At 41.2% G+C, this 19,980-nt stretch overlaps 1 protein-coding gene across 1 annotated transcript; it reads right to left on the bottom strand.

The window, feature by feature from the left end:
* Window positions 1-420: 420 nt before the first annotated feature.
* Window positions 421-19,107, bottom strand: lin9 (lin-9 DREAM MuvB core complex component). The gene is made up of 15 exons (XM_046298626.1): window positions 18,992-19,107; window positions 16,113-16,145; window positions 14,454-14,539; window positions 14,007-14,111; window positions 13,744-13,874; window positions 13,529-13,654; window positions 13,078-13,235; window positions 12,800-12,933; window positions 12,400-12,525; window positions 2,209-2,310; window positions 2,042-2,122; window positions 1,796-1,921; window positions 1,310-1,492; window positions 1,131-1,228; window positions 421-972 (listed from the first exon to the last, which is right to left on the bottom strand). The coding sequence occupies exons 1-15, from the start codon at window positions 19,017-19,019 to the stop codon at window positions 867-869; spliced, it is 1,623 nt and encodes a 540-aa protein (XP_046154582.1). The 5' UTR covers window positions 19,020-19,107; the 3' UTR covers window positions 421-866.
* Between the last annotated feature and the right edge of the window lie 873 nt (window positions 19,108-19,980).

The raw sequence follows: 19,980 nt of genomic DNA, 5'->3' as shown, positions 1-19,980 counted from the left end.
TTAATATAAAATGAGAGCAAGGAATATGTACAAATTCCCATATACAGATTTACAAAACAAAAAGTGAACTGGAGAAATTCTGGAAACAAACATTTATCACCTTAGTATTGTTTGAATTTGGGTTACATGTCAGTCTGATGCGTCAACAATGCCTTATTCGAGGCTGCCAATCCATTTGAGTCAACTGCATCAAAAAACAGAATTCTCATTTTACAAAAATACAAAATCTCTTCAGTGCACACAATTACAAAAGCCATCTCTGAGTAGGTTACAGAAATGTTAACGATAAATCAGAGTACTCAAAGGTATTGTACAAATATCTACAATAAACAATTTTACAAAACATTCTTTAGCCTACCCTGTGCTTACTACCAGTGGAGTAAAGGAACACAAAACATTGACTCACAAAGGGAAGCTCCAAATGGTAAATCTTGTTTTATCACCAACTCTTAAAAATAAATATGGATTATAATAGAAACTGCTTGAAGTACTGTTTGGCACATGAGACCATAGAATAAATCCACAACAGAAATTGTGTTGTGAATTCTTGCAGTGACCAAAGTCTAGTCTATAGACCAGGGTAGGTTTGACATGACATTTTGTCTGTGTTCATTACAGTAAACAGTCATTTTCAAAGACATATATACAATAAAATCAAACGTGGATGACAGACAGCTGTGAGAAAAGTAAGGATATTTCCCCACAACCTCAGAAACAGCCTACAAGTTGAGCCAGATCATTTCACTTGGGGCTTTTTGTTTGAAAGTCAGGGGAGCCACAAACCGACCTCTTCTTTCACAGTCACTCGAGATAGTGTGCATGTTCCACTTAGTTGATGCTGACCAGGCCGCTCTCTTTGTGTGTGTTCAGACTGTGTTGGTGTTGTTGGCTGCAAAGGCATGTAGGTTTCCCAGCTGACTCAGACCACTCTGGATATGGGCTACGTGAATCTCTACGTTGTTCTGGAAGCAACTGCACAGGCAAGACAAACATTAAGACTAGGTGAACATGCACCCACCATCTTCTATCCCTTCCTCTGAAGTCTTTCATCACAGTCATCCATCTCCTCGCATAGCGCTAAATGGAATGAAATATTGGGCAGATTGGATGTGAACTGTAGAGGCACTCACCTGAGGTTGGAGGGGTCGATTGAGCTCTTTATGTCATTCAGAGAGTCAGTGAGTGATTTAAATTCAAAGGAGTTCAGATCTCCTCCCTCAGCCAGACACTGGAACAAACAAACAAATACATGCTCAGGCAAACAAATAGAGTAGTGCTGTGATGCTGTGTGCGCGCACCATACACTAACCTTGATCTGCAGCAGTAAGGCAGTGAGGCCTGAGATGAGGTGAGTGAGGCTGGCGTTGGAGACGCACTGCTGGTCGTCACGGAGGGTGTTGGTCTGCTGCACCATCTCCTTGGCCTCCTCCTCACAGCGCTGACGCAGCTCTGTGGGCCGGTCCGCAGGAGCCATGCCCTGATCTGGGGCCAGCTGGAGAGGACAGAGGGACATGTGTCGATTCATATTCTTGTATAAACTGTTCTGGGACCAGCCAAAGATAAAGATGCTCATTTAAGCTTTGGAAACAAATATGCAATTTATCAGTATATCGTCATTAGACACCCTTCATCGATGATAATCTAAAAATGACTATTGGTGATGTTTTGCTCGTCTCATGCCTTCTTGCTAAATACACTCGGAGGTAAGGCGATCTGTTACACGTGTAGCTGCAAGACAATCAAATATAGACCCTTTACTTAGATTAGACCGAAAGATGTGCCAGTGTGTCGTCACCTCGTAGCAGAACTGCTGGACCTCGTGCAGAACCTTGTTCAGGTCTTTATTGAGTTGCTCCAGCTCCAGTACTGTGGTGGCATAACGCTTCTGGAACTCTAGGCCTATAGGCATCGAGCACGACTTCTACAAAACACACAGCACAATTCAATGTTAAGTTGTATATATTTACCATTTCTATGATGGAATAAACTGTTAGGAACATATTCTGCCATAATACGGATTTAGTCTTTTCTGAGACTCTACCAGTTTTTCAGCTTCTGCGTTCATATCCTTCAAGTGCTTGACGTGTTCTTTCTTGATCATGAGGATCTTGGAGAGCCTCGTCTAGGAGGGAGAGATTCTTAGTGGGACATTTACCTTCACATTATGCTATATTATCCTAGAAGCAGAGTCAAGTTAGGAAGACTGACCACTTGGACGAGGAACTTGACAGGGAACCCTCCAAGCGTGTCCCCATCCGCTCCAGGGAGTTTGTTTTTCCATGGAGACTGGCTGATGAGGGGATCATTGTCCTGTCACAGGAATATGTGTAAATTCCAATGGCAAATAAGCAAAGCAATATTGAATTAAATTGAGAGACAAAGGGTCAGTCATAATCATGTTATAGCAATAGAAGTACATGTAACATTCACAGTGATCTCAAATTATCACAAATAACACTGTAAATATAATACCTAACCAGTATCCCAGATGACATAATTCAGAAATGAATGATTAGAAGTGATGAAACTACAGTACCAGTCAAAAGTTTGGACGTACCTACTCATCCAAGGGTTTTTCTTTATTTTTACTATTTTCTACATTGTAGAATAATAGTGAAGACATCGAACTATGAAATAACACATATGGAATCATCTAGTAACCAAAAAAAAGTATTTAACAAAATCAAAAGTATTTTAAAAAGTTTTTATTTCACCTTTATTTAAACCAGGTAGGCTAGTTGAGAACAAGTTCTCATTTGCAACTGCGACCTGGCCAAGATAAAGCAAAGCAGTTTGGACACATACAGAGTTACATATGGAATAAACAAACATACAATCAATAATACAGTAGAAAAAGTCTATATACAGCATGTGCAAATGAGGTAGGATAAGAGAGGTAAAGGCAATAAATAGGCCATGGTGGCAAAGTAATTACAATATAGCAATTAAACACAAATGTTAAAAAGTGCAGAAGATGAATGTGCAAGTAGAGATACTGGGGTGCAAACGAGCAAGATAAATAAATATAGTATGGGGATGAGGTAGTTGGATGGGCTATTTACAGATGAGCTATGTACAGGTGCAGTGATCTGTGAGCTGCTCTGACAGCTGGTGCTTAAAGCTAGTGAGGGAGATATGAGTCTCCAGCCTCAGTGTTTTTTGCAGTTTGTTCCAGTCATTGGCAGCAGAGAACTGGAAGGAAAGGCGGCCAAATGAAGAATTGGCTTTGGGGATGACCAGTGGGATACACCTGCTGGAGCGCATGCTACGGGTGGGTGCTGCTATGTTGACCAGTGAGCTTAGATAAGGCAGGGCTTTCCCTAGCATAGACTGGTAGATAAACTGGAGCCAGTGGGTTTGGTGACGAGTATGAAGCGAGGGCCTGCCAATGAGAGCATACAGGTCGCAGTGGTGGGTAGTATATGGGGCTTTGGTGACAAAACGGATGGCACTGTGATAGACTGCATCCAGTTTGTTGAGTAGAGTGTTGGAGGCTATTTTGTAAATGACATCGCCAAAGTCTAGGATCGTCAGTTTTACCAGGGTGTTTGGCAGCATGAGTGAAGGATGCTTTGTTGCGAAATAGGAAGCGGATTCTAGATTTAATTTTGGATTGGAGATGTTTAATGTGAGTCTGGAAGGAGAGTTCAGTCTTAACCAGACACCTAGGTATTTGTATTTGTCCACATAATCTAAGTCAGAACTGTCCAGAGTAGTGATGCTGGACGGGTGGGCAGCGATCGGTTGAAGAAGAGCATGCATTTAGTTTTACTTGCATTTAAGAGCAGCTGGAGGCCACGGAAGGAGAGTTGTATGGCATTGAAGTTCGCCTGGAGGTTAGTTAACACAGTGTCCAAAGAAGGGCCAGAGGTATACAGAATTGTGTCGTCTGCGTAGAGGTGGATTAAAGAATCACCAGCAGCAAGAGCGACATCATTGATGTATACAGAGAAGAGAGTCGGCCCGAGAAATGAACCCTGTGGCACCCCCATAGAGACTGCCAGAGGTCCGGACAACAGGCCCTCCGATGTGACACACGGAACTCTGTCTGCAAAGTAGTTGGTGAACCAGGCAAGGCAATCATTTGAGTAAACAAGGCATTTAAACAATCATTTGAGTCTGCCAATAAGAATGTTGTGATTGACAGAATCGAAAGCCTTAGGCAGGTTGATGAATACTGCTGCACAGTAAGGTCTCTTATCGATGGCGGTTATATCGTTTAGGACCTTGAGCGTGGCTGAGGTTCACCCATGACCAAATCAAAATATATTTTATATTCTTCAAAGTAGCCACCCTTTTCCTTGATGACTGCTTTGCATTCTCTCAACAAGCCTCATGAGGAATGCTTTTCCAACAGTCTTGAAGGAGTTCCCACATATGCTGAGCACTTGTTGGCTGCTTTTCCTTCACTCTGCATTCCAACTCATCTCATTTGGGTTGAGGCCAGGTGATTGTGGAGGCCATGTCATCTGATGCAGCACTCCATCACCCTCATTCTTGGTCAATTAGCCCTTACATTGCCTGGAGGTGTGTTGGGTCATTGTCCTGTTGAAAAACAAATGATAGTCCCACTAAGCGCAAACCAGATGGGATGGCGTATTGCTGCAGAATGCTTTGGAGCCATGGTGATTAAGTGTGCCTTGAATTCTAAATTAAATCACAGACAGTGTCACCAGCAAAGCACCCCACACCATAACATCTCCTCCTCTATGCTTTACGGTGGGAAATACACATGAGATCTGTTCACCCACACCACATCTCACGAAGAAACGTGGATTCCAGACCCAAGGATAACTTTTTACCCGTCTAATGTCAATTGCTCGTGTTTCTTGGACCAAGCAAGTATCTTCTTATTTCTGTCCTTCAGTGGTGATTTCTCTGCAGCAATTCCACCACGAAGGCCTGATTCACACAGTCTCCTCTGAACAGTTGATGTTGAGATCTGTCTGTTACTTGAACTCTCAAGCATTTATTTGGGCTGCAATTTCTGAGGCTAGTAACTAATGAACGTATCCTCTGCAGCAAAGGTAACTCAGGGTCTTCCTTTCCTGTGGCGGTCCTCATGAGAGTCAGTTTTCATCACAGCGCTTGGTTTTTGTGACTGCACTTGTTTTTGACATTTTCCAGATTGACTGATCTTTATGTCTTAAAGTAATGATGGACTGTCGTTTCTCTTTGCTTATTTGAACTGTTCTTGCCATAATATGGATTTGGTATTTACCAAATAGGGCTGTCTTATGTATACCACCCCTACCTTGTAACAACAACTGATTGGATCAAACGCATTAAGGGAAGAAATTCCACAAATGAACTTTTATATGGCACACCTGTTAATTGAAAAGCATTCCAGGTGACAACATTTACATTTAAGTCATTTAGCAGACGCTCTTATCCAGAGCGACTTACAAATTGGTGCATTCACCTTATGACATCCAGTGGAACAGTCACTTTACAATAGTGCATCTAAAACTTAAGGGGGGGGGGTGAGAGGGATTACTTATCCTATCCTAGGTATTCCTTAAAGAGGTGGGGTTTCAGGTGTCTCCGGAAGGTGGTGATTGACTCAACCTCATGAACAGGGATGCAAACTGGTGAGGGCCCAAAAAGGCAACTTATTTTGTTGCACAAAAAAAAAAAAAAAATAAATCCCTGCTAAGGGGAAATGCAGGTTTTAACTAATTAAACAACAAAGAATATGATCTACATGATCAGTCTCTGTGTGTAAAATAAAGTGGTCAATGTGAACCTAACTCAAAGCTACATGTTTTGTTAAAGAAAGCAATCCAATGTTATTTGTTGCCTAGACTGCAAATGACACTCAAGTCTTGAGAAAAATAACTATACACTAATATTGCAGTTAGCCATGACAGTCTTTATAATAGAACGCTTGTGACCACACACACACCTAAATATTGCACTTGTTTTTTTCACATCTTAATCTGTTTAGGATAGGGGGCAGCATTTTCACTTTTGGATGAAAAGCTTGCCCAGAGTAAACTGCCTCCTACTCAGTTCCAGATGCTAATATTGGCATATTATTAGTAATAATAATAATAATATATGCCATTTAGCAGACGCTTTTATCCAAAGCGACTTACAGTCATGTGTGCATACATTCTACGTATGGGTGGTCCCGGGGATCGAACCCACTACCCTGGCGTTACAAGCGCCATGCTCTACCAACTGAGCTACAGAAGGACAGTAGTATTGGATAGAAAACACTGAAGTTTCTAAAACTGTTTGAATGATGTCTGTGAGTATAACATAACTCATGGCAGGCGAAAACCTGAGAAAAATCCAACCAGGAAGTGGGAAATCTGAGGTTTGTAGTTTTTCAAAGCTTGGCCTACCGAATATAGTGTCTATGAGGTCAAATTGCACTTCCTAAGGCTTCCACTAGATGTCAACTGTCTTTAGAAACTTGTTTCAGGCATCTACTGTAAAGGAGGGGCTCATAAGGGCTCTTTGAGTCAGTGGTCGGGCAGAGTGCCACAGGCTCGTGATGCTCGTTCATGTGAGAGGTAGCTCTCATTCCATTGCTTTTCTACAGACAATGGAATTCTCTGGTTGGAACATTATTGAAGTTATGTTAAAAACATCCTAAAGATCCATACGTCATTTGACATGTTTCTACGAACTGTAACGGAACTTTTCGACTTTGTCTGGACCTAGTGCTCACGCCTCATGAAGATGGATTACTGGGCTGAACATGCTAACAACAAGTGGCTATTTAGACATAAATTATGGACTCTATGGAACAAACCAAACATTTGTCGAACTGGGATTCCTGGGAGTGCATTCTGATGAAGATCAAAGGTAAGTGAATATTTATAATGCTATTTCTGACTTCTGTTGACTCCAACATGGCGGATATTTCTTTGGCTGGATTGGGCTCTGAGCGCCATGCTCAGATTGCTTTTTCCGTAAAGTTCTTGAAATCTGACACAGCGGTTGCATTAAGGAGAAGTATATCTTTAATTCTGTGAATAACAATTGTATCTTTTATCAATGTTTATTATGAGTATTTCTGGGATTTGATGTGGCTATCTGCAAAATCACCAGATGTTTTGGAAGAAAAACACTACTGAACGTAATGCGCCAATGTAAACAGATTTTTTTATATAAATATGCACATTATAGAACAAAACATACATGTATTGTGTAACATGATGTCCTATGAGTGTCCTCTGATGAAGATCATCAAAAGGTTAGTGATTCATTTGATCTATATTTCTTTTTGTGACTTGGCTCTGACCTAACAATCATATGTTGTGCTTTCGCTGTAAAGCATTTTTGAAATCGGACATGATGGGTAGATTAACAAGAAGTTTCTTTTATTTGGTGTATTGGACTTGTTAAAATCTGTTACTCCTACCCCCTACTTTTTAGAACATTCTGTTAAAAATCGCGCAACATTTCAGCGCCCTGCTTCTCATGCCAGGAATATAGTATATGCATATGATTAGTATGTGTGGATAGAAAACACTCAGACGTTTATAAAACTGGTTAAATCACGGCTGTGACTATAATAGAACGTGCGTTTCATCGAAAAGTGCAGGAAAATCTGATCACTGAAAATTGGAAAATATATCCATGCGCCACTTCAACCAATTGTTAAACATGAACCACATTAAATGGGGCCGAAGTTGCAATACCTACAGCTTCCACACGATGTCAACAGTCTTGTCATTTGCCTACGATTTGTTTCTTGGCCAAACAGACACAAGGCAGCGCAGTTCTTCCGGTCTCCGACCGGATATTTTGGTTGAGATTTACCCGGACATTATTTCCAGACGTACAGCTATAGAATATACATCGCCTCGTGATCAATTTGATCGCTTATTAACGTTTTCTAATACCTAAAGTTGCATTACAAAAGTATTTCGAAGTGTTTTGTGAAAGTTTATCGTCAACTTTTTTCATTATAAAAAATGACGTTACGTTATAAAACACAATTTTTTTCGTTGATCACACAGTCTTCATAGATCGATATCCAGGCTATATATGAACCGATTTAACCTCTTCCTCCTACCCCCTAATTTTTCGAACATTCTGTTTAAAAATCGTGCAACATTTCAGCACCCTGCTACTCATGCCAGGAATATAGTATATGCATATGATTAGTATGTGTGGATAGAAAACACTCAGACGTTTATAAAACTGGTTAAATCAGGGCTGTGACTATAACAGAACGTGAGTTTCATCGAAAAGCGCAGGAAAACCTGATCACTGAAAATGGAAATAAATATCCTTGCGCTATTTCCAGGAATTGTTCAAAGTGAACCGAATTACATGAGACCGAGGTTTCAGTGCCTACAGCTTCCACACGATGTCTAGAGTCTTGTCATTTGATTCAGCTTTGATTCTTGGTTGAACCGAATCAAGGGAACCACTTCCCTTCGGTCTCCGACCGGATGTTTTGGTCGAGCTCTCTCCGGACATGTTTTTCCAGACGACACCTATAGAATTTACATCGCCTCCTGATGAATTTTATCGCTTATTAACGTGTACTAATACCTAAAGTTGCATTACAAAAGTATTTCGAAGTGTTTTGTGAAAGTTTATCGTCGACTTTTTGAATTTAAAAAAATGACGTTACGTTATGAAACGCTATCTTTTTTCGTTTATCACACAGTCTACATAGAATGATATCTAGGCTATATATGGACCGATTTAATAAAAAAAAAGACCCAATAGTGATTATGGGACATCTAGGAGTGCCAACAAAGAAGATGGTCAAAGGTAATGAATGTTTTATATTTTATTGTGCGGTTTGTGTAGCGCCGAATATGCAATTTTTTTTGTTTACGTCCCCTGCGGGTCTTTTGTGGTGTTACATGCTATCAGATAATAGCTTCTCATGCTTTCGCCGAAAAGCATTTTAAAAATCTGACTTGTTGCCTGGATTCACAACGAGTGTAGCTTTAATTCAATACCATGCATGTGTATTTTAATGAACGTTTGAGTTTTAACTAATACTATTAGCATTTAGCGTAGCGCATTTGCATTTCCAGAGCTCTAGATGGGACGCCTGCGTGCCAGGTAGGAGCAAGAGGTTAATCGAAAAAAAGACCCAATAGTGATGTTTATGGGACATCTAGGAGTGCCAACAAAGAAGATGGTCAAAGGTAATGAATGTTTTATATTTTATTTGTGCGTTTTGTGTAGCGCCAACTATGCTAATTATTTTGTTTACGTCCCCTGCGGGTCTTTTGGGGTGTTACATGCTATCAGATAATAACTTCTCATGCTTTCGCCGAAAAGCATTTTAAAAATCTGACTTGTTGCCTGGATTCACAACGAGTGTAGCTTTAATTCAATACCCTGCATGTGTATTTTAATGAACGTTTGAGTTTTAACGAGTGCTATTAGCATTTAGCGTAGCGCATTTGCATTTCCAGATGTCTAGATGGGACGTCTGCGTGTCAGGTAGGAGCAAGAGGTTAATGTGTGAAAGTTATATATTTCTAAAAATATTTTTTTGAATTTTGCGAGCTGCCTTTTCAGCGGAATGTTGTCGAGGCCAAGCCATAAGTTTTAAAGTGGAAATAGAATGGAATTCTATTTTTGCTCCATTATAGTTGCAACTATAGTAGACGTCGATCAAGTGTACAAGGCTACATGTGTGCAAAAACAATGTTCACTGAGTAAAATATTTAATAATCCCCCCACACTCACGTGTTACTGCTAAATTCAACACAACAAAAACATATTTGGGCTACAATGCACATTACGTCATACACTTTCTGCCTTTGGAAATTATTCTACAATGTGCCAGAAGAGCAAGATACCCTTTGTTGGCATAATTGACATCTTTCAGGCAGAGAGTACACCTGGCATACCCCTTTTAATCCACTGTATTGAAAAAGTGAGAAAGAGGGAACGTGTTTGGGGTTCCTTTCAACTCTATAGTGGCATCCAGCTTAAGCCAGGTCCAGCTCCACTTCATCAGTGAATCCACTTGTTTAACAAGCAACGCCTCATTTTCAACTAATTCTCTAATTCTGAAAATGAACCACATACTGTAGAGGGAAATACAGTTTACAGATAGTTCGCTGACACAAGTTTCATACAGTTTGCCAGGGTCCAGTATGCAACTAACACGTTATGAAGGTGTTGGGCCAAAACTCTCCCCCAGCCTACATTTTACTCCCTCCTCTGTTTAATATAACACACACATTAATTTTGGTTGCCTATCCTGACGTGAAGTTTGTTCTATAGAAAGTATTTGACTCTGATGTGTGCCACAGAACTGTGGTTACAAAATTAAGGAAATTAGAAGGGGGGGGGGGGGGGGCTATTTTCTTGCATGCCGAAATCCCCCCTTTCCATCTTGGGACTGCAAGGCACACTTCATTACCATTTTGGTAGCTGAAATGACAACGGAGTGAAGAGCAGAATTCTCAACTAGCAAGCAAGTCGCAGCAATGAAGAGGGGGGGTTCGGCACATCGGCAAGGGGTCGTATACCAGTTAATACTATAGCGAATGGTTAGGTTACAGCATCAGACAAGCTAACGTTAGCTGCCTGACCTTATTAGCCAGCTAATTTTCACACCATAAACTCAATTATGTGACCAGTTAAGTTGGCTAATATTGCTCAACATTTCTCTGGCTAGCCAACGTCAACTTCGATCCAGTTACTGTAGCAATATACATAACAATATTTGTCCCAAAACGAGACCTTTTTCAAGGTCAGTCTCGCAAAAACAAACTACCCACTATTCAAAGTGCTCTGAACAAACATTGGCACATTCTAAGATCCGATGATGGTCTGAAAACACATTACCGATATTTTCCCTTGGTCGTATTCTCACGGAGCAGAAATCTCACAATTGGTAAACTCTGATTTACCACCCCATGATATCCCTGCACAATGTCTATTTGAGCCCCTAATGGATGGAAACTACAAGTGTAATGGCTGTGCTCAATGTAATGACACTTATAAATGTAGATCCTTCAAACACCCCCCAAACAGGGAAACAGATCCCAATCAAAGGTGTCATCACGTGCTCCACTAAGGGTGCTATTTATCTTATAACTTGTCCTTGTGGTAAAAATTGTGTAGATAAAACAAAGCGCAAATTAAAAGTACGTATCTCGGAGCATCGTAGCACCATTAGCTGCAAAAACTCAACTTACCCAGTTGCGGCCAACCTTTTGGAAGAAAACCACTCGATTTTGTCTCTACGTTATATTGGCACCGAACATGTCCCCCTCCGTAGAAGGAGGTGACCTCGACAATTTATTGTTAAAACGGGAGGCTGCTTGGATCTTTAATTTGAAGACCCTTGCTCCTTTCGGTCTCAACGTAGACTTTGATCTGAAGTCATTCTTGTGATTTTGCTATTGTAAATGTTTGTAGGCGTATGTAGCCAAATTGTATCTATGATCGTACGCTATCCATTTATGTTTTTTGTGTGTTATTTTAATATGAGGATGAACCAATGATATCAGACCACACCCGGCCATGATTACGGGCACCTGTGTGTCTTGACACTATATAAATAAGTCATCCCGCAGTGTTTGTCATTATACCCTGATGATGACAGCTTGTCTGTCGAAACGCTGGGCATAAATATTTTTGCACCTGAGCTCCTAGAGTGTGCGGCTCCTTTACTTTTGTAAGCATTCCCCTCCGCTAGCCAGCACCTCGCCAAAATAGGTGTGTGTTTCTTTCACCTCTAAACACTACTTGTTCTGCCACACTTTCTCCCCCAGCTCAAACTTTCCAAATGCCGGGTGTTTTTCGGTTACAGCGCATGAAGTGCGGTTCATCACCTTTTCACCCCCATCTCGATGGTCAGGCTTCACTCCTACCTCTGTTATCGTTCAGGGGACACCCTGCTGTAATTGGTAAATTGCCATTCCACTCTCCACTCTTTCAGCATACGCTGATGCCGTAACTAGCACATTGGTTGTCGTGTCTCTCTTAAGTAGCGTGCTGCATTCTATTGTTATGTGAACGATTGGCTGAACCTTGGATACAGCCAGTATTGCTCCAAAGGCGCATCACTCGTTCACTTACAGCCAGTAGTGATCCAAAGCACCCCCGCACAAACTTTTCTCATCGGATCTACACGAATCACGTAGGTCACCTATTTTGAGGCGAATTTCACCGAAAGGTGACTAGTTTGCATCCCTGCATGAAGCAATTTGAGAGAATGCCAAGAGTGTGAAAATCTGTCATTAAGGCAAAGGGTGGCAATTTGAATTCTCTCAAATAAAATATTTTGAACACTTTTTGGTTAGTACAGTATTCCATATGTATTATTTCATAGTTTTAATGTCTTCACTATTCTATAATGTAGAAAATAGTAAAAATAAAGAAAAACCCTGTATTGAGTAGGTGTGTCAAATTTTGACTGGTACTGTACAATGTCCACCGTTTCCTTCTTACCATGAGGACTGGTGTGGTGGCGGAGGCGTAGGTCACTCTGGGAGGGGTCATGAAGTTTTGAAAGCGGGAGGGTCTCAGTTTCTGTGCGAAGGTTGAGATGGGCATGGTCTCGTTGGGCTCATTACTCTGGAGGGGGGAAAAACAATAGATTTAAATCAACCATATCGTTGGTAATACAGCAGGAAGTAATTTATTGCATCATCTTTTTCTTGTTTCCCTTGTGATTTCCATGTAGCGTGTGTGATTGAAGGATTTTTCTAAATGTTTTGCTTTTTAAGTTGACAACAGCACTGCTGGTAATGGACAGACCCCGGTTTCTCTGTGTGTTTGATGTTTGCCAAGGTCAGAATCCCTCATTCTAACATGTCAATGCTGAATGAGTAATGAAGACCAGGCGTACCAGCACTTCGTAATCAGGCACGGTGTGTGTGCCCAGCCCATTCCGGTCAAAGGTCACACGGTAAGTGGCAGCGCCCGTATCCACGGCATCGATCTGCCCAGTGAACAGGCCGTCATGGACTCCCCTAAGACGAGCTGGAACACACAGAATCCATCTAATCTGGAGATTTAAAGGGGACTTTGGGTGCTATGACTACAGGTTTGCTGATAGCTACTTTTAGGGTAGGGGCTGCTGGTATTTAACAAGTCATTTTGTTTGCCATCACTACAGTGTTTTACCGGTGACTTTGGTTCCTATGACGAGCGGCAAGGGGATCTCGTCGGGGAGGTCTTTGCAGTGTGCCACGTCGAAAAACTTCCTCTGCTGCAGCATACGCATCTTCTGCCTCTTCTGCCTCAGCGCAGTCCGCTCCTCAGCAAAGAACGCAGACGAACACCTAAAGGGGAACATTTAACGAAGTCAATTATACACAAACAGTTGGTATTCTTGGTATGCGTGAAAGACAACCAAGGAAGGTTTCTTTAATTAACATTCCAGGATATTTCCCTGAGAATCCATGGTGTCCATAAGATGTATCATTGGCTATTTAAAAAAAAAAAAAAAAAAAAAAAGGGATATTCATGGGGACAATCTACTCACTTCAAAAGGAAACAGAAAAATAAATAAATGCAAAGCAGATTTGGAAGGTCAGTCTTTAAAAAGAGAATGTGCTGTAATAATGAACAATACCGTCTGGGTTTCCCCATCAGTCTCCTGATTGTACCCCACTCCACACGGGTCAACTTCCTGGTCTTCAGGTTGGGGAAGGATTCTTTCAGGCACAGGCAGAAGTCATTGTCACCTTCAAATAAAGGTCTGGGTGGAGGAAAAGGTGTCAGAGGTCAAAGGAATTACACACTGGGTGTGTGTTTAAGTTATACAGCTGTCGTGGTAGTGTAGCTTACCCATCTATGTTAGAATAGAACCACTCGTAGATGCACCATTTGTGTGCTTTAGGAAGTTTGAGAAGGTTTCTCAACCTCAGCCCGATTCTCTGAGACACTTTCTTATCTGGGGTCGTCACATTAGCAAACTTCTGAAAGAAAACAATCAAAACAAATTAACAATAATGAGGGGGACAGGACAACGATGCTGGCCAAAAGCAAGGCATTTATTTTACAGAAGCAACAGGGTTTGCTTTGCCCAGCTGTGTGAGCCGGAGCTATACCTGGGGTACAGAGGTGACCCTCTGGCTCCTTCTAGGGGATCTGGATGGGAGGCGCTGCTCATCCTCCTCTCTGAACAGTCTGCTCCTCTTGGAGCTCCGTGTGGGCTAGACACAGGGACAGGAGGATCAGCATATCGGTGAGAATAATGTCAATGCTTAATAAAAATGTTTTTCAAATGTGCAGATAGTATTGCTTATGGCACACGCCTACCCCATCTATGATGAAACAGGGGCACTGATTTGTTGAGAACAAAAATTAAGTTTCAAGGTAGAACTGATCGTGCAAATCAGAACATTGAGGGTAACTTGGACAAACTGCTAATGGGAAGTGCTGATAAGACTATCAGTGTCCACTTAATTAACAGTGATTAAGTCACCAGATAAATCGATAGGAGACCTAGAGTTTCAAAGGATAGATGTGATGAAGTGCTAGATTGGCCATCTCACCGTTTCCATGGACACCAAGGTGTGTCTTCCTCTTGTGTTGTGAGCTTTTGTTTGCTTCTCATTCAAAGTATTTGACAGACTGCCCTCTGGAGATGCACAAAATGTGGCGTTATCAAAAATAGATTAAACTTGCATCTTACAAATCACCACTGCTCTCTCAATGTCTGTTTCACAAAACTCTGAAATGTCTTCCTTTCCTAGTATCCTTACTTCATGACCATACAGGGCTCAAAATTACACTTGTCCCCTTGCCCAGGAAAAGTTATTAAATTGTCAGACAAAAAGAATGCAATAAGGTTGTCCAAATGGACAAGTAAAAAATCCCAAAATTTGAAAGAAATCCAATTTGGCTACTTCAATCAGAATTGGATCAGTATCCTCTGGATGCAATGTGTTGCACACTGTCCTCCCAATCTCTGCAAATTGCATCGGAGTATAATTACTGTAGGCCTGCTTAAATTGACAGGCATGGGCGGTCTGTCAATCATGCAGTCGCGAAATGCATTTTTAAGATCAAAGCGAGCCACGTTTATTCTTAAGTCCTCTCTGGACTTCAATATTTACCTAGCATCCGCTATGGGGATTCCTTAGTAACGTTACTTGTTAGCATTTTGTAAAAATTCTGTTAAGTGACATTTTTGGGTCTTTATTTACATTTGAAGAAAGATTTTTTTTAAAGCACCCCTATGGTGTTACTACCATTAATACCGTATATCCCAGGGTGGCAACAGGCACAGTTAAGGTATGGATAGTGCCCAACCCTATTGACAAGTAACTCATTATTTTATCAAATACATAAAAAGTAATGTTGCAGGGTGACCAACCATCCTCCAAGAGATTCCAGGAGAGCTACTGGGTGTGCATGCTTTTACACCAAATGTTTTAAAACCAGCTGCTCAACAGGACTTTGATAAGCTGACTGGTGTGTTTTGAGTAGGGTTGGAGCCAAAGCCTGCACACCTGGTAGCTCTCCAGATGGAGGGTTGACAGCTTATCAGTGCAGTATCTTATGGAGGGAGGAGGTTAAGCGCTCTGCTCAAGGACACATAACCAGGAGATACTGTATTATACATGGGATCAGAGACCAGCAGCCTTCCATTGTCAATAATAATGAATGTTATTGTGAAGTGGTTCCTTGTATCATACAACACACTTTTCTGTCACCTTTTTGGCCCATGGTGTGACTTGAGGTTTCGGACAAGTAAAAAGCTAAATCAGTCCTACTTGTCCAAAGGACAAGTGACTAAAAAAAGTTAATGTCAAGCCCTGCCATAGCTGAAAGGACTGGTTTCCACATTATTGATTTCTCCTATTAAGTATTCTGCAATCAGTAGTCTTACAGGAAAGGAGAGGTAACTACTTAGAACTACATACTTACCACATCAGACAATGACATCAGTGAATAAAACACATTGATGGTCTAAGACTATAACAATTGACAAGTTAAGAGTTCAAATGGGCTTAGTTCCAAGTCTGACACATCACCTGTGTGTTGCATTTTTAAGCTTGTAATTAGACTTTTAAAGACTCCTAATCCAATGAGGGACTGACATCTCCAACCTTTTGGGAAAAACAGTCAACGTGGGCATGCAGTATATGCAATACAAAGGTTACATACACAGACAGGGATAATAAATGCAATGTGTTAAGCTACAGTACCTTTCAGACTGACTAGCGCCTCTGCTGAAGAGCCTGCAATCAAGAGAAGAGGGGAATGATCCAAGACTGACATGGAATTTGTCCTCCACTTAAACAAAATCCTGCATTCTTATTCATCCTTTCTCTCATTTGATGGCGTTTGAGGATTGAGTGACTTTACTCATGATTTTGGATTTACATACTCAGTGGCCATTCACAAAAATGGTTCACTCCCACAGTCAGGTGGCCATGGCTTGCTATATACAGCAGGCAGACAGGCATCCAGTTACTGTTTGGTTGAACGTTACAAATGGGCTACACGAGTGACTTAGACTGAGCGTGTATTGTGGTCAGTTGCAGGTTCGCCGGTTCCAGTACATCAGAAATGGCCGGCCTCTGGGCTTTTCACGCACAACAGTGTCTAGGGTTTACAGAGAATGGTGCGACAATCAAAAAACCTCCAGTCAGCGGCAGTCTTGTGGACGAAAACAGCATGTTGATGAGCAAGGTCGAAGAAGGGCAAGAATCTTGCAAGCTAACAGGTGGGCGACAAACAGGCATACAACGGCGCAGTATGGCATCTCAGAACTCACAACTCACCGTTCCTTGTCTCGGATGGCTATTGCAGCTGAAACCCACACCGGGTTCCATTCCTATCAGCTAAAAAGTAGAAGCAGCTCAAGTGGGCACATGAGCAACACAATTGAGTGGAAAAACATTGCCTGGTCCAACAAATCCCATTGTGGCATGATGATGGCAGGATTTGTCGTAAGCAGCATGAGTCCACGGCCCCATCCTAAATGGTGTCGACAGTACAGGCTGGTAGCGATGGTGTAATCATGTGGGGAAAATTTCTGCCACACGTTAGGTCCCTTGATACCAACTGAGAAACATTTGAAAGTCATACTTTGTAGAATTCATTCCCAGAAGAATTCTAGCTGATCTGGAGGCAACGAGGGGTCCAACCCAGCACTAGATGGATGTTCCCAATAAACCGAATGTACAGTGCCTGTGGAAAGTCTAAACCCCTTGAACTTAACATTTTTTCTGTCAGTGCCTAGATTTGGCGATATTTGACTATTCTTTACAAAACGGTTCAAGCTCTGTCAAGTTCATTAGGACAGCAATCGAAGTCATGCCACACATTTTCGATTGGATTTAGGTCCAGACTCTGACTGGGACATTTACCTTTTTATTCCACTATAGCTTTGGCTGTGTGAATCAGGTCATTGTGATGTCATGCTGAAAAGGTGAACTTCCATCCCAGTTTCAACTTTCTTGCAGAGGGCAGCAGGTTTTCCCTCAAGGACTTTTCTGCACATTGCTCAATTAATTTTCCCTTTCATACTGATAAACGTAACGCTTTGCATTTCAATTGTAGTTTCATCAGACCACAACACTTTGACACATGGCTTTTTAAATACTTTTTATATATACTTCAAAACCGGTTTCAAGGTGGGTTTTCTTGAGTAATGGCTTCCTTCTTGCTACCCCGCACCTCTCTGATTCAGAGGAGTTTAAATTGTGTTTGACACATTTCGGTTTAATGCATTATGCAACTGACGAGGGTATTTGTCCTGGAGTTGTTTTCAGAGCTTATTGGTTCTCATGGTTAAGTGTTTGCTCTGCGATGTCCAACCCAGCAGAGGGCACATACAGGATCTGCTGATTTTATCCTGAAATCATCATGAAATCACATGAATAACTACACAGGTGGAGGCTAAATAACCTGGTGTGTGATTTCAGGTGATTGGTTACACCTGAGCTAATTTAAGATTTATATTAAAAGGAGGTGGACACTTGTCCAACCCATTTGATCTTCTAAAACATTACAGGATATTTCTCACTTGGAAGTTGCGTGGTAGGATGTGTAGATCAATGGGGGTGGAAATGTATTTATTCCGGATATAAATCAACAAAAGGTGAACATTTTATTTTGAAAGGGGTAGGCTTTCTACAGGCACTATATAAGAAAACCCGTAGGTCAATCAAATGTAATATTTGTTAGAATCCAAAATGTGGTGTCATAGTGAGGAGGAGATTAGTTCCAGTCAGCAGTCCCCATATAGCCCAGGGGCATCTGTACATGCAAATACTAAGTGTTGTGACAAAATAATGCTCATTGGAGAGAATGATCTTTATTAACCCAATAACCCAAGGTCAATTATTGACAAAGGTAGTTAGCTAGGTACAAATAGAAAGAATAGCAGGTGGTCTGACAGTTTATTTCAACTCTACAATCGATGTTTGTTAAATACCGAGGAAATTGGCAGTTTGTGGCTAGAACAGTTACTAGACAAATATGACAACTAGCCAGCAGTATGACCCCCTCACATCACCCATTAGAGGGCTGTTCTGTCAGTGTCTTGACAGATAAGACTGCCGAATAGGCGATTTGTTTTTAGATATTTAAACAGCAAGACACCTATACGAATTATTTATTTTAGGGAACAGTGTTTAATGTATGTAAGTCTTTAACAGTTAGCTAAATGTAGCTAAGTAAGTTAGATACAAATACTCAAATCAAGTAAGCAAACAAAGCTCAGCTAACTAACGTTAGATTTCAGGGTTGTTAGCTAACGGGCAACAAACAAGCCTGCAAACCTTTAGTTAGCCATAATGACAATCGCCTAATTATTTTTTAGAGCAGCTAGCTAGCGTACTAATGTGAGCTAACGCTTGTTAGCTCGGTAAGCAGCTAGCTTCCCAAGCTAACTTGCTAACAAGCGTTAGCTCACTAGCTTTTGCGTCTAGAAAACTAGTTTACAAACGCTTCAGGAAAAAAGTGCGACAAGTATTCAGTTAATAACAGTTACACATACAAGGTTCTAAAGTAAACATTTCCTCACATAATTATATTGGTAGTTTAAAAGTCTTGTTAAATTCGTGTTATTACTTACTCTCGTCTAGCTGGTCCATCTCCGCCATCTTGAATTAGCCGCGCTGCTTTTTTCAAAGACCATATTGTCAAGATGCATTCTGGGACAGTGTCTGCAGGGCAATTTTTTATGGACTGAATTTATGTTTACACCTAGATAAACAGTAACATTATTATTATCATGTAAACTGTTTATGTAAAGGGATGTTTAAATTGGGTAGCAATCAAATACATGCAATAAGTTATCTAAGCCAATATGGCAAGGAAATGGTAGAGGGTGAGGGTAGGAAACAACACATCCAATCATGCTGACCCTCAACACTGGTGCCCTCAGGGGTGCGTGCTTAGTCCCCTCCTGTACTCCCTGTTCACCCACAACTGCGTGGCAGCACATGACTAACACTCATTCCACATAGCTATTATGCTGCATGAGGCAAGTGCCCGGCCCTGGCCAAATGCTCTGTTTAAATGAAAATCCACCTCATATGAGCAATATATATATATATTTTTAATACAAAATATACACTTACTGTATGCAGTTTATCAAAGTTGCATCAGGAAATATTGAATGGAATGGTAGAATGGAAATGCGAGGGCAAGATGAGGATGTATCGTAGCTGTTTCAAAACAAATCCTGGTGCAACTTTGCTAAACTGCATACAAGTACACTAAGTTTGTCTTTGTATTTGAAATATTTGTTCTCGCTTCTATAAAAGTTACATTCCAAAGGTTTCCAAAACTGTATCACAAGTGATGATTAATAACGTTTCTAAATGTTAAACAGAGCGTCAAGATTGTAGTTCACATGGAGCCAGCTGTGGTCCATACCTTCAGCTGAGAACCCAAGAGGGAAACTGTCTGTAAAAGCCCCCTTGGAGTTCTCGAGAGCTAACCTTAAACATGCTGTCCGAAGGAAGAAAAAAACTCCATAGATATCCCTGTATAATTAACCTTGACAAGACAATGATACATTACTGAGAGGGCTTCATGAGTTACTGGACCATGCAGAAG

This window comes from Oncorhynchus gorbuscha, linkage group LG14 (assembly GCF_021184085.1).
Source record: "Oncorhynchus gorbuscha isolate QuinsamMale2020 ecotype Even-year linkage group LG14, OgorEven_v1.0, whole genome shotgun sequence".
NCBI classification, from domain to species: domain Eukaryota; kingdom Metazoa; phylum Chordata; class Actinopteri; order Salmoniformes; family Salmonidae; genus Oncorhynchus; species Oncorhynchus gorbuscha.
This window is presented reverse-complemented; position numbering and strand designations above follow the sequence as displayed.

What these genes read in the sequence shown, in the direction of transcription:
- lin9 (XM_046298626.1), bottom strand. Translation starts at nt 19,019, where the DNA reads ATGGCGGAGATGGACCAGCTAGACGAGA. An exon ending in CCACCACACCAGTCCTCATG is followed by an intron (nt 2,311 to 12,399) that starts GTAAGAAGGAAA and finishes TTCCTGTGACAG; the next exon opens with GACAATGATCCCCTCATCAG. An exon ending in CCTTACTGCTGCAGATCAAG is followed by an intron (nt 1,229 to 1,309) that starts GTTAGTGTATGG and finishes TGTTTGTTCCAG; the next exon opens with TGTCTGGCTGAGGGAGGAGA.